Source organism: Coccinella septempunctata, chromosome 1 (genome assembly GCF_907165205.1).
Source record: "Coccinella septempunctata chromosome 1, icCocSept1.1, whole genome shotgun sequence".
Lineage (NCBI taxonomy): Eukaryota > Metazoa > Arthropoda > Insecta > Coleoptera > Coccinellidae > Coccinella > Coccinella septempunctata.
The window spans coordinates 70,341,891-70,356,426 of record NC_058189.1 but is presented as its reverse complement, the minus strand read 5'-3'; the positions used below and the strand labels follow the sequence as shown (position 1 = coordinate 70,356,426).

At 35.7% G+C, this 14,536-nt stretch overlaps 3 protein-coding genes across 8 annotated transcripts in view; 1 reads left to right on the top strand and 2 right to left on the bottom strand.

Moving 5' to 3' along the window:
• Positions 1–6,938, bottom strand: part of LOC123312181 (myocardin-related transcription factor B) — an 84,314-nt gene extending 77,376 nt beyond the window's left edge. The window contains exon 1 of one of the 5 annotated variants that reach the window (XM_044896477.1): positions 6,769–6,938. In XM_044896477.1, the coding sequence (XP_044752412.1) occupies positions 6,769–6,780 (12 nt within the window). In that variant the 5' untranslated portion in view covers positions 6,781–6,938. Of the gene's footprint in view, positions 1–4,740; positions 4,994–5,625; positions 5,707–6,768 lie in introns of those variants that run through there. The other 4 variants (XM_044896501.1, XM_044896447.1, XM_044896455.1 and 1 more) reach the window with 4 other exon arrangements.
• Positions 6,939–7,300: 362 nt separating this feature from the next.
• Positions 7,301–9,657, bottom strand: LOC123321114 (3-phosphoinositide-dependent protein kinase 1). 2 transcript variants are annotated; one of them, XM_044908627.1, is made up of 4 exons: positions 9,580–9,657; positions 9,156–9,328; positions 7,651–8,876; positions 7,301–7,544 (listed from the first exon to the last, which is right to left on the bottom strand). In XM_044908627.1, exons 2-4 carry the CDS (start codon positions 9,277–9,279, stop codon positions 7,443–7,445), a joined length of 1,452 nt encoding a protein of 483 aa, XP_044764562.1. In that variant the 5' UTR covers positions 9,280–9,328; positions 9,580–9,657; the 3' UTR covers positions 7,301–7,442. The 2 variants fall into 2 exon arrangements, with proteins under 2 accessions (XP_044764562.1, XP_044764555.1); XM_044908620.1 differs by having other exon boundaries at positions 9,457–9,621.
• Positions 9,658–10,132: 475 nt separating this feature from the next.
• LOC123321929 (HORMA domain-containing protein 1-like) lies at positions 10,133–12,986 on the top strand. Its single transcript, XM_044909741.1, has 6 exons — positions 10,133–10,221; positions 10,304–10,558; positions 11,260–11,479; positions 11,567–11,727; positions 12,514–12,730; positions 12,838–12,986. Exons 1-6 carry the CDS (start codon positions 10,192–10,194, stop codon positions 12,903–12,905), a joined length of 951 nt encoding a protein of 316 aa, XP_044765676.1. The 5' UTR covers positions 10,133–10,191; the 3' UTR covers positions 12,906–12,986.
• The last annotated feature ends 1,550 nt before the right edge of the window (positions 12,987–14,536 follow it).

The window sequence follows — 14,536 nt, the reverse complement described above, 5'->3', positions numbered from 1 at the left end:
AGAGTAGTGGAAATGTGTAAGAAAGAAAACAGTGGTTGAACCTCATACCTCAAACACTGATTACATGTCGTCTAAGTTTTTTCGTTTCATTACCCCTCTTGGCTGGAAGAAAGAGTTTAACGAAATCTCGACCTTTTGGCCGATGATTTTCGTGAATGTCCTTCCAATGAATCTACGAAGGAAATGGATCTTTTCTCAAGTATCCCTAGCTAATGTCAAAAATAGAGTTTTCACTTGACAAATGGGATTGAAGATGGCGCTATCTTCAACTCATCTGGATCGTACAAAGTTGTATGTGAAGATTCTGAATCTGGAAAGGAGCATAGATAAACACTATAGATGGGAAACTCTCAGATAAAATTTTGTTACGAAGAAAAGCGCCATCTCTTAAACGTCAGCAAACTAATCTCGATTAATTTGTCGAGAGCGCTCTTTACGCTTTGATAAGGTAATTTTATTTTATTTTATTTGGAGACAACTATGTAACATATATAATACTCTGAGTTAATCAGTTAAATGAAACTTATCTATCTTTTATGAGCTGAAATACCTCAAATTTGGACAAGATTTCAAGCGCTTCATGAGAAAATCATACCTCTTCTTTGGTACTACATCCTACGTAATCAGAAAAGATTTATTCTTCGAATTCCTAATAGTCCGGCTTCTGAAGAATTATGCCAACCATAACTCTATAAGGAACCATAAGAACAGGCAATTTTTTCCCTCTTCTTTCACTTTTACTCGTTGCTCTTGAATTTAGGTACACAACAATATTTCTTCCCAACGAAAACTTGTAATAAAATGAACAAACAAACTTGAAATCGAATGTTGATCATTTGACATATCAATTTCACACACAAGCGCAGAATCAAAGATTAACTTAGTCTATGCTACAAAGTCACTCAAGTTTATGCGCAGAATTATCAGCGTAGGAAACTAACATTTTTTCATATTAATTCGCTGACCTTTCAGAGATGGCAGCAGTTCATTCCGTTCACGTCATTACTGGGGGAGTTTCACCCCCCTGGAAAGGAGTTCGTATTGTTTTTTTTTTCGGCCAATTTTTTATGCGTACTCCTCACAACAAAACTCTCGTAAACGTAAGAAAAACAACCCAGTCATTAAAGTCGCCTTAATCAGCGATCCCGGATTCCTGAAAATTACGGAACAATAGCCCCTCTTTGTGAGCAAAAATAAATCACGGTCTAACGAAATACAAAATTTTCAGTTGTTGAGTTGGCATTCGACCGGGAAAGTTTAATTGGCCTTCATTAATTTCTTTCTATATTTATATATAACACGTTTCAGTTTATGCAGAGTTGGTGCTCCGGAATCAATTCATTCCGAAGCCAATATTTCAGTTGAATGCATCACTTTTTCTGTCACATTTGGATATTATTAAATTATTCGCGTATAACTAGAAACTGATGTAAATCCAATAACATCTGTGAAGTAGCGCTGACTGTGCCAAACTAGTGACGTTATATCAACTGATTCATCTCCGCTATTTGAATCTATTATATTTTATGTTCTGTATGAGTTAACACATCCAACGCTCGTTGGTAAAATGCACGTGTGTCGAGTGATTCGACTCGGCAGGAACGTCTGAAACCCAAATTTCGCAAATGAATGTAGATCGACTCCTTCCAGACCTCAATTGGAAAAGTACCACCCTTAACATCTCAGCCCCCATGTAAAATCGGAAAAAAATGTGAAAAAGAGGTGAACTCTGATTCGTAGGGGGATATTTTATATAATTGCCTCAATGCATCACTGAATTCATAATCATATTTCCAACCCTATGTTTTCACTTCCAACCAGATGGAGCTCCCTCTCATCACCTTCATCCATAGATGCAATAACTCACTGATCATTTCCAAAAGAAATAGATTGGTGAAAGATTGAAAGGCCACAACACTCCCCAGACCTGAAACCTTTAGATTTCTTCCTCTGGTGACATTTTGAGTCGGTTGTGTATAAAACACAGCCCCGAGATGTAGAAAAATTGAACTTTAACATTACTTTTGGTTAATGTTGAGATAAATTCATCAGAGTAAAGCAAAACCAAATCCCTTACTCATTCAGAATTCTCGACAAATATAAATATGTCAAATGCGATTGGTTTATTAGTCAACAATATTAGTGCTGGCGGTAAAAGTGTTGAATAACATACCCCAGCAGTTTTCGACTGTGATAACCATATTATGTACTTTGCTATTGGAGCCTATATACTGTATATAAGCATCTTTTAGGAATGAGATATTTCTCTCCGTTTAGTTAGTTCTGGTTTGATATTCATTGAGAGTATAGATCGACCTCCGTTAAATCGATTGAATCAATATAAAGATTGTTTCACAAAGTGCGTTTCATTGAAGGAGAATTTATCCTAAACCAACCTAATTTCCAACAGTTAATTACATTTTGAAAAGTATACATTCCCTTAATCTGACAAATTAAGCGTGAGAAAACTCTGTGGAAGGACCTCACGTGTACATCCTCGACCGCTGTGGCTTTTTTCCTTATTTCGAAGCTGATGATTCAAGAATAACGGAAAAAATGTAATCTGACAGTTTCAGCAAGCCGAAACTATAAAAATTGGCCATAAAGTTCACAGAAATCAGTTTTTTTTCAATTATCTCCCATCCTGCACTTTTCGCTTTCACCAGAAAAGTTGTAGAGCATGTCATTTTCTACAAATTTCGTCCGAAGCAATTTTTGGTACGTTTAGAACGTTTATATTGCAATGATTGTACAGGGTGGGCAAAATTGATGGTACCTAAACTACAACTTTTTAACCCAACGAGATAGAGGAAAATGGATGTACCATTCATGTCGTCTTTTTTTGAGAAACTAATAATGCCATCAACTGCATTCCTTTTTCTTCTTTTGTTTTTGAGTTATGAGCCAAAATTTAAATTTGGGCGATTTAAACATTGGTCATTATTTCCGTTTCTGTTTGTGCTAGGATGTTGAAATGAAGACATTATGTAGACACTTTTTTGATAGCAATCCAGTGGCGTATTATGATTTTTTCCTACAGGTTTATTTGCTGAGATATAACATAAAGTTGTGTTTTTTCTTATGGAAACAGTAGTTTAAAATGACTTGGAAAGAATCGCCATTTTTTTTCCGTTTCAGAAATATATCATACATTGCCCTCGGTCTTTCTAAGTCATTTTAAACTACTGTTTTCATAAGAAAAAATACATCTATATGTTATAGCTCAGTAGATATACCCGTTGGAAACAATCATAGTACGCCACTGGATTGCTATCAAAAAAGTGTCTATATAATGTTTTCATTTCTTTATCCTAGCTTAAACAGAAACGGAGATAATGACCAAAGTTGACATTTTAATTTTGACCTATAGCTTGAAAACAAAAGAAGATAGAGTAATGCTGTTGATGGCATTATAGGTTTCCCGAAAAAAGACGACCGAAATGTGCCATGCATTTTCCTCTATCTCGTTGGGTTGAAAAAGTTGTAATTCAGGTATCACCAATCTTGCCCACCCTGACTGAAATTCTACATTGACCTTGCGTTTTTGCATGTATGGCTAAGCTCGTCGACCTCAAACCCTCTAGCTCGAAAATGGTTAAAGAGTAAGTAAAATTGCTTCAGACAAAAGTTGTACAGAATTTTATTATCTACAGCTTTCATAATGAATACAAAAACGATTAGAGGTTCAGGAAGGGAGATATTGCAGAAAAAATGCACTGTTATCATCTTCAATTTGTCAGATTAAGAAAACCACCTGATTACTGTACGATTAACAGGTGAAAACGTGTGCAACCCCGAGATTAACCATCTGTATGAAAATCAGACACGCTCGAGTATGTCCAGGGTGTCCCAAATTCGATGTCCAGTGAGGGGAACTCGGAAACTATTATGGCTAGAGCAAAACCGATGAAGCATTTCTCAGCTCTTTTTCAGAGAAACAAAAATGGTGAAAACCGTAGCCTCCTACGATTCTTCGTTTTTGAGTTATTAGCAAAGAAAGAGATTTTGACGATTTCGAAAAGTTCCCACAACTTTTTTGTCTTTGAAGTTACAGAGCTGGAACTTGAACCTTCCACAGGAACTTTTTTACGTAGAATCCATTGACGAGCTCAAATTATTTTTTCATTTCGAATCATTAGGCGAACTTTCGTTTTTTCAAATACAAACTTTCATTGAATTTGTTATTTTTGAATTGGGAAAAAATCTTTTGTCAGTAGATTCTGCGTATAAAAGTGCCTAGAGGTTCAAGCTTCAGATTTGTAACTTCAAAGACAAAGAAGTTAGAAGAACTTTCCGATATAGTCAAAATCTCATTTTTGGCTCATAACCCAAAAACAAAGGATCGTAGGAGGATTCGGTTCTCACCATTCTTTGTTCCTCTGAAGAAGAGATAAGAAACATGTGTTCGGTTTTGCTCTAGCTCTTCTAATTTTCGAGATTTCCTCACTGGACATCGAATTTGACGCCCTGTACAAGTAACGGTGATTTTTTTACATTTTTGAATACCTGCAGACGCTTTCGCCACCGCTGAAAGTGCACACCTCACAGAACCTCTTTTTCTTTCTACCATCCAATCTTCAAAATTGAGTAAATACGATCGTGATTTCCCAAACTATACTGTTAAATGTTGCTAGGTAACCAAAGTAATGTCAATGTTATAACTAGGCAAATTTAAGGCTGTCCCAAGTTATTTACTGTTAAGTTTATTTCCCATACTTCGAGAATAATGAGGATTCTCACCGATAAAACAGGACATCGCCTCTTCCATTCCAATACTTGCCAATATGCCATTTCCTCCGGTCAACTCATGGCGCACGTCAAACGGAAAACAAACGACCGGATTGAAATTCAAAACACCTCGCACATCACAACGGCGGCGCCCGTCCTCGATCTCTTGGAAGAAAACAACACGATCGTCGTCCGAGGATCCACCGATCTCTCACATGATGTCATTGTCGAACAAATCGAAAATAACCTGCTCTCCCGTCCATATCGAAGACGACGATGTGCATCAATGAATAATGCATGTTATCAGCGCGCAACAATGACAACTTATCGCCAAAAACGATTTATAATTCACAAAAGAAATGTTCGACGACTCGTTGCCAGTTCGTTAGTTTCGATTTAATCGGATTCCAATAGAAAAACCGCGCTGCTACGTGCCCAATTATAAAATATCGAAGAATGGGATTATGACGACAAAGAGTGACAATGAGGACGATTCTCAAGAAGGAAGTCGGTCGATAGCAACTGGTATCCTGACCTGCCTCGGCCCAGATCATTTTCCCATGATCGCGGAAAAAATCGTTCGTATGCAAGGGTACTGACTTCCGAGTTCATTGGGTACACACAGACAATCCGGCTTATCCATAAAAGATTGATTCGAATATCCAACTTTCAACAGATATATTTGCAGAATCAATTCAATACCGATTCAATTTTTCATTAAAAATAATGATTCAAAAGCCCACACAGTTAGTGGAAGGAAGAGGCTGCAAAAGTCAATGTCACAAGATCCATCAATCTGTTTCATTTTCGAGTAACCTGCTATGAAACTATATAAAACAGTTAAACAGCTTGATAATCTTCGTAAAGGTACCACTCATAAATCGAGGAAAAACTTACTTTTAGCACTTGAATCGAATTTTCAGCTGCACAAACACAAAACTCTTTCAAATTAAGTCGTTTCATCCCCAAACCATAGAAAAATGAAAATTCTCTTTGGGAGACATAAAATAACCTGAAATGGAATAATTTCGAGTCGTGCAACTTCTGAATAGTTTCAAACGGAAAGTTTCGTGAAAATTCATTACAGTGCGACATCACACTGAGAGAGAGCAGACTTTTATGAGCGAAACAAGACTTGATCCAACATTTTCACCCTCGTGGGGTGCATTAATTATTGCTATTTTTCTTGGATATGGTGGATGCGTCCGTGCTTCAACTATGCAAACCACAAATCTGTATCGTAAAAAATTGCGATCCAACCTAAATCAATTTTTGACCCATTTATAGTAGAAAACTGCATATTCATACATAATACATCTATCCACAATTTCCAACATGCATTCAAAGATTGGTTGGAAAAATTTTCCATAGGAAAATTGGAAAGTGAAAATCTTTCAGAACTATCTCGTCTGGAAGTATGAATTCACCAAACAATGATCATGGAATTGTCAATCCAGTTTCTCCAGGTATTACTCTGATGAAAGGAATCAAATTCCTAGAGAAACTGATTAAATACTTGGTAGTATGTGAAATGAATTGAAAACAATTGATTATCTTGAGGTTCCACATTCCAGTTAATATCAAGATGTGCTGATCCCGTTAAATGAATACAAATAAGAGGAAGATTCTCCAGTTGTCTAGTTTATTTGAATTATAAGGGGAGCTATCTGTATATTCTAAAATTAAGTAGGTAAAAATACACAAGCCTACAAAGATTTATAGGCACATCCATGCAATAGGAGAGTATCGAAGAAGAAAACACTAAATGGGACCATCTTTTCTATTCATGTTCACTTAACGCAATAACAACAATAATAATTTGTTGAATTGGTATTTTGCAATAAACAATCGGTATTCCAATGTGTCTATACTCCTTGATTATTTATGAATTTTAAGTATCATTCTGGAAATATCATTATTTACATCGGAAAGTTCCAATGAATGTTTAAAATCATATATTTTCTGTAAAATTTTTGTATTATCTTAGATAATAATAACAGAAGGGAGCAGTGGGTGGGTAAAACACACTGAATATCTTACCTTAATCGCCATGTATCCCGGATTAACTAAAAGTTATCACAATTATTGACATCCATGTCATCAACCGTAACATTGTTCGATAAACAAATTATTTTTATCGGCAAATTCTCATAGGAAAACACCGTAATATCAAAATTGGGAAATATTCTTCATATGAATGACACATGTCAAAGTTGAATATGTCAGTGTCAAATCTTTATCCGCCAACATGATAAAATTGAAAACTGTAAGAAACTGAATTCCCTAACGCCTGGAATTAAATTATTAGGAGTCGTTGGGCTTGGGTTTTTCCGTTAATTGTGAGTTTGAGCAGAATTTCCTAAGAACTAAGCAAGGAAAAATCCCATTGCAAAGTGGAATGGTTCCTTTCTTGAGTTTTAGTTTTTAGGAACTCTGCATAAACCCAGCATAATTTGCGATGGAATAACGGAAATTAAGAGAAATTTTTATTTTCAATTTCCTAATGTTTATTTATTGAATTAATGCTGTGTGTTTAGCCGTTTAGTCTCATCAGAAATAAAACTTCATAAAATGGGCTAAATACTCTTTAATTGTTGGTATGTTAGCCATCAACAAAAGTTCAAATAAGTTACAATAAAAAAAATATGTATCAATTAAATATGGTATAAATAAATTATGAAAACTAGAGATACGGAACACTTTCAAGGATTCAATCAATTTTTCTTGGGAAAGTAATGTGTGACAACTTCATCTATTGCTTTACACCATTCTAGTGCATATCCTGTAGGATCTTCTAAATAGTATATCCTATTAGGCTGAAAAATAAAGAAATATAAGAGTTGAACATTAATAAAAAGATAAAAAAGGAAGTAATATATAAAAATTGATCTCTTTTGAAGGTTTACACAATGGAAAACCTACCGTATGTACATAGAATACTTTAAAATTTTTGGCTTCAGTCTTCATGTCCTCGCTAAAAGGTACTTCTCCCTTCAAAGTCATGGTGCTAGGATCGACATAGTACAAATGAGGTCCGAAAGTCAACAAAAACATACGTTTCCTAGCAAAACCAAAAGTTCCCTTCTTCTTCTCCAAAATTCCCCGTTTCAGTATCAAATTTCCATCGACGAAAGAAGAATATTCGTCATCCTTCTGCAGCTTCAACCGCTCCTCAATCTCTTCCTGAGTAAGATCGGTCAGCCTCCTCTTAGGTTCGGATTTTTTCCGAACTGGAGGTTCGTGCATCACAACTTCAGGTTCGGAGGGAAAGGAGAGCATATTGAGGTGCAACTGAGCTAAAATTTCATCCGAGAGTCCTGGCTCCAGGCCATTGGGAATCACAAAATTATCTTTATCTTTATCACAGCCATCTGATAGAGCGGGAGCGGGTCCGAGGTCATCCCAGTTGGTATTTTTGAAGAACGAGTGTTCACGTATACTCGAGTAGGAAGTGGAATCGTTTGCCCCCAGTCTATTTTCAGGAACTATAACTATCAATTTTTCCACGAGGTCCCTTGCAGTCTCATCGAAACCTTCAGGAAATTCATAATCTAAATTTGTTATCTTTTGGAAAATTAAATATTCACTCCCCGCTCTGAAGGGAGTTTGTCCCACAATCATCTGATATATTATACAACCAAAAGCCCAGAGATCGGCACTATACGAGGGTTTCTCACCATGCAACACTTCCGGACTCACATACTGAGCAGTCCCAACAAAACTGTTCTTCCTTCGTCTACAATTATTAGAGTCATTAGGCTGTTGCACGGTGTCATCTTCTCCGATAATTTTCGAACTACCGAAATCTGTCACCAATATGTGCCAGTTTCTATCGAACAAAATATTTTCTGGCTTCAAATCTCTGTGAATGATATGCTTTGATTTCATGTATTCGAGGGCAAGAAGTAATTCTGCAGCATAAAACTCGACCCATTCAAGGCAGAAGGACTTGTGACGAATGAGGTGGTTCAGTAGCTCGCCATTTCTAGCATATGATAAAACAAAATAGAGATGCTCCGAGTCTTGGAAAGTTGCATACAAATGAACAAAATATTTTGATCCCCCCAATTTGAGTAATGACTTTTTTTCCCTATTAACATATTCCATTTTGTTCTCACGAATTATTTGTCTCTTCTTCAAGACTTTAACTGGAAAAAAAATTGTAATTATAATTCTGGTAGTATAAGAAACTGAAGGAGGAAAAAAAAATTATAAAGGAATAATACACTGTGTATTATCAGGAATCCCCATTAAAAGTTTACTGAAAAATGCACATTGGATCTGTTTGAAATTTCATATAAAGACACTCCAATTGTATTTATCTGTGAACTTCTAATGGGCCCTTCCAGTAGGACACCCAGTATATTGTTTCAAATGATTCAATTCTTACTGTTAACTATTCAATATTTGATATGAAATGAACTCACTTGCATATTCCTTTTTAGACTCCGCTTCCAATGCCAAATAAACAGTACTAAAACTGCCCTCTCCGACAATTTTGAGGAAATAAAAATCTTTGGGAACTTTCTTTCTATCTTCATTCTGAGGCATTTTAATGGATGTTTTGTTCACCACAAAAAGGGGACTCTGCTTCAACTATCTGTGAATTATATTTCATCATTATCTTCAAATATAAAACATTATAACATTTTGTTGATTAAAAACAAATAAATGATAAGCACTCATAGGGGCTGCATAATTGATATTTTCTCAGTAGCATAAACCTACCTAGAAATAAAAGTATTCTAGGGCAAGCTGAACAATGTATGCTATGAATAAAAACTATTCATCATGGTTTTATTGCTATGAGTTCAATATTTCATCATGAGAAAGATATGATCGAAATATTACCAAAATTCCAAAATACAATCAGACAGGTGACGTTCGTAATCGCTTTCGTCTAAAGAGCCAGTGAACTACTCACCAAATCGATTATCAGTTGCCTACGAATTATCAGAGTTACGAAGGTGAGATGACTTCTGGAGGCTAAAGATTAATTTTACCTTTGAAAACTTTATTTTAATTAGTCTTTGCTCGCTTCTAAAACTGATCAACACAGAACACGAATAATGATTAACAGAGAAAACGAAAAGCACAGAATAATAATTATTTCAAACCGGCCATAGAATTACAGAATGATCATGCGAAATCACAGAATACTAAGGAATTCAAAAAGGAATATCGAAATAATGAAATGAAAAATTCATTATGAACCTGTTGGAAAAACAATTTGAAATATTGTAGAAGTATTACTGACAGAGGACACGTATTGTAACCCAGTTTGATTAGCTCTTACGTTGGTATTTTACAATTTCTTTGAAAGCATCTTCTTCCATCATTAGGAAATCAAAAATACTTTCTATGCACCTATCGAAAATAATAAAATAAAGTATTCTATGATTCCTTCCATTTTAAACGAGGTGTTCTTGAAATTTGAATTGATTGAAATAAATATTTGAAAAAATGGCCATGGCTACCATTAACTTAGAATTCGTGAGTATTCTCTTCTATAGAATGGGTTTTTTCATGTAACGAATATTTCGTGGCTTTAATTTCATTTTTTTTTCCATTTCAGGAAATTACCAAGCAAGGCGTTATAAGTGGGACGAAAAATTACGTTTGTTCGCAAGAATACATCGAGCGGATAGTCAAAGCATCGGTTGTTAACATACTGTTTCACAGATTACCGATACCAGAAAATTTTTTCGTCACGAAAGAATTCAACTCGATTTCATACAAAGCGATCAAAACTGAATACAGCGGGACTGGCATTGCCCAGCTTTATCGGAAATGGATGAAGGGCTTCAAGGATTCGTTCAGGAAGAAATACGTACGTAGGAATTTATTGAGATGTACATAAAAATGATCAAAGATTGAATTTGGGGGGGTTCATATTGAAGAACCTTTCGATCTCTTAAAACTTATATGACAAAATTAATTCCTTCATTACTCGTCTGGAACAATGAAGAAAATTTGGTTTTGGATCACGAGCGTTCAAAAAACTTCGTCTTCCAGTTTTAGTATGCTATGGAATTTTCTATAAATCTTCGAACGTAACGCTTAGCTTGAAACTATCGCTTCGTATCCAGATTAAAAAGTATGGACACAGTGGAAGCTCAGAAATACGTTCAATCGGGCAATATCAGCCTTTTATAAGAGGCCATCATCTACCTCATTGAACATAATAAAATTTCTTTATTTATTCTATGGTCCGTATATAAGCGAGAATTTCAGAGCGGTTACTATGGATACTCAAAATACATATGCCCGATTTCTATGGTTGAAGCCACAGAATACTAATATATAAGTTTCAGTCATATTCGGGTTACTCTAGCTGCCTCCAGAGGGTGCATCGTTTACTTTGCCAAATTTGCTATTTTTATTTTCCAGTTGAATCTTTGCTCGTAATTCTTGATTAAAACGACCGGAAATTCAATTCGAATATACTGAATACAGATAATTTGCGAAATTCTTCAAATTGGTGTATTCGACGTCAAAATGAACACAAATTTTTACCTTTTTCTAATTTAGCTCAAGGAATTCATCCTGTACTTCTCTGACGATACACAAGATATCAAAGAGAGCTTCAGTTTCAAATTCGAATACGAAGAGGGAATTGCGAAAGATAAAGCATGTAAGGATTTGACCGAACCTACAGAAGCATTGCTGAAGAGGCTGAACGCCTTGGGAGAAATTCCCAAACTGCCGAACAACATCCAGATGCACGTCGAGTTATTTTACTACACAGATGGTGATTATAACCAACAGACAAATATATCTCCAAAAAAGGTTTTTCGGTCGTTATTTTTCTGACAGTGACCGTATTCTATGGTTTCAGAAACTCCGCTAAAATACCAACCACCGTTCTTCGAAATGAAAGATTACATCTGCACATTGAAGAGCAAAATGCACAAAGGAGACCAGCGTTTCGAATCTACATCGCTAACGAGAATCTGCACAGGCTTCCATTTTTTCAATTTTACCTTCAAGAAGAAAGCGGTACGTACCCACCTATGAAAACCTGACTTCAAGATGGCGACAATGCGTATTATTCGTTTCTTCCTTTCCTTGCTCGTTTCAGGCTAGTATCATCACAAGCATTAAAAAAATGCTTCGTCAAGTAGGCTGTGGAAATTTGACAGTTGAAGTTTTGAATTGGAAATTCACGTCAACTGTCAAAATTTCTAAGCTTTAAAGCGTTAAATATGTATTTCAAGAAATGATCCTCCACCTTCGCCAACACACCGTATACGTTCAACATTTCCATTTTAAGTAAAATGGACCGAACTTTCTGTCACATTCGGCATTTTCCGGCAAAGTTTTCAATTTACTACTCTGAGCCTCAAATTAAAGGAAACATGCTCTGCGCTAAAAGATGGGAGCGATCATTCGAAGAAATCAAGATGGCGTTCATTTCCGGTCAAAGTTACTGCCATCTTGAAAAAAAGTGACATGTGACATAGGTATACTCACTTACGTCGTGATAAGTTTTATTTTACTTCAAATGGAGAGGCTTATAGATAATACCGTGTGGTGAAAACTGCGAGAACCTTTCTGGAATTCAAGATGGCGTTCATTTCCTGTTCAGCCACGTTGCAAATGTTCTGCCAGAGACAACTCTGTCTCTTGTCTCTGTGTTCTGCGAATATATTTTGCCGATTAATTGCTGGTTGATACATGATCATTAAATTCTCACTTACTGATTATTAAGTACATGCAGTAAAAAGTTTCGGGATCAAGGCTCAAATAATTCTTCATCGAATATAGGTACCTACTTTCTTGTAGAATGAGAGTCAATTTCTTCAAGACAGCGAAAGTCAAGGTAAGCTCAAAAGGAAGAGGCGGTTTGCACTGCCTAGTGACGATGAAGATCTCGATTTATCTCTCAATGAAAAGGTTGGAAATAAAAGGGTCAAATGGAATATTACAGATAGTAAACACTTACAGTCCTTGACTTCTATCGATTTGACCAGTAATGTATCTAGAGATGGCGTTTCCTTCAGTAAGTAGTCAAAATTTCAAGAACAACTATTACTACTAACCTAAAATTCCTGCGCCATGCTCTTGAACACGCATTCGATTGATGATAATTCAAATAATTTTCTGCAGTTGTGGATTATTCCGAAGATATGTTGAACGATCAGGACATAAATGATATAGCAGACGCTGTTGAATGAGGCGACGATAGAAAATATGTTAATAAAATGCTTTTTTGAAATTTTTATCATGTGGTTTCATAGACTATTGTTACTGTTTCAATTTGTTTATTTATTGTGATCTAACGATTCTTAAGAATAAATTTTAATGTTGTGATAAAAAAGGGTTTTATTATTTCAAAATATTTGATGATGTATAATTATTTATGTTTAAATCTTGAAAAAGTGTCTTTTATAGTCGAGCCCTCAAACAGACAAGACAATAGACAGTTTTTTTGCCGAGGTGCATAATACATTTTTTTTGTCGATATCTCCATAACGTTATGAGGGTAAGTACTCACCTGTTTGCTGGCCTCAGCTACGTCGCCGTAATTGCCAATTGCCTCAGCTCTGGAGGAGTGTTACTCATATATCAATTTCGCTAGCAGTATCCACTCTTGATTATTATGAACCACGCAGAATTATAGGGCTCGGTGCAATCGTTCGGTCTTGAGGATTTTTTTAACTTTAACTTTTTGGGAAATTTTCGAAGGTCAACTTTCGACACGCGTATATCCCAGAAAAATCATACACACAGAAACAGATACTGATACTGAAAGACCAACTCTTCTAGTAATAAGTCTGAGAATTTGATCCATTTCGGCACAACCGTTCGGTCTTGACAAATTTTTAACTGAACCCATCTCTGGAGGAAGTTTTAACTGACTACCTCTTCCTGGGAAATTTTCGATGATCAACTTTCGACCCGCGTATATCCTAGAAAAATCATACATACAGATACAGATACAGATACATATTCTGAAAGACCAACTATTTTAGTAATATACCTCAGAATTTCATCCATTTCGGCACAACCGTTTGGTCTTGAGAAAGTTTTAACTGACTACATCTTTCTGGAAATTTTTCGATGGTCAACTTTCGACCCGCGTATATCCTAGAAAAATCATGCACACAGATACAGATACATATTCTGAAAGACCAACTCTTTTAGTAATATACCTCAGAATTTCATCCATTTCGGCACAACCGTTCGGTCTTGAGGATTTTTTTAACTTTAACTTTTTGGGAATTTTTCGATGGTCAAATTTCGAGTCGCGTATCTTCCTGGAAAATAATCGTAGATATTAATGTGATACATATTCTGAAAGAACAACTCTTCTTGTAATAAATCTCGAAATTTCACCGACCTCTGTGCAACCGTTTGGTCTTGACCAATTTTTAACTGACTCATATTTTTCGACCAATCTAGCATTTCATCAATTTTTCCTTTTATTCCTACGATTGGATTTTTTTCCAAAGACGTACATAAACAAAGAATTGTGAAAATAAATTCCCTAATACTTGGTGTTTCATTTTTTATGTCCCTCAGTGATGAATTCCCACTGGAGTAGCTCATAATTTTACAATCCTCCTATTTTGAAAGTGAATTGTTCAACAATAAATGCGCCGCTCGATACATTGAAACAGTAACGAAAAACTTGATGCAAATCAGTACAGGAAGTCGCTAATTCATTTATTGGTAGTGCTTCCTCTAGTTCTCAAAACTTCCAATACGAAACTGATACCCTTCATCAATAATAACCCACAACTTGATAATACTATCACGGGGAATAAGACGATCATATTTTAATGATTTCCGCGTCTAACTTATG

Bases quoted from the DNA above. Each gene is read 5' to 3' on its own strand.
- LOC123321114 (XM_044908627.1), bottom strand. From the start codon at position 9,279: ATGCCTCAGAATGAAGATAGAAAGAAAGTTCCCAAAGATTTTTATTTC. The intron at 8,877-9,155 runs GTGAGTTCATTT...TTTTTTTTCCAG, and splicing joins GTCTAAAAAGGAATATGCAA to TTAAAGTCTTGAAGAAGAGA. The intron at 7,545-7,650 runs GTAGGTTTTCCA...TTTATTTTTCAG, and splicing joins AAGTATTCTATGTACATACG to CCTAATAGGATATACTATTT.
- LOC123321929 (XM_044909741.1), top strand. From the start codon at position 10,192: ATGGCCATGGCTACCATTAACTTAGAATTC. The intron at 11,480-11,566 runs GTGATTATAACC...CTATGGTTTCAG, and splicing joins GTTATTTTACTACACAGATG to AAACTCCGCTAAAATACCAA. The intron at 12,731-12,837 runs GTAAGTAGTCAA...AATTTTCTGCAG, and splicing joins TAGAGATGGCGTTTCCTTCA to TTGTGGATTATTCCGAAGAT.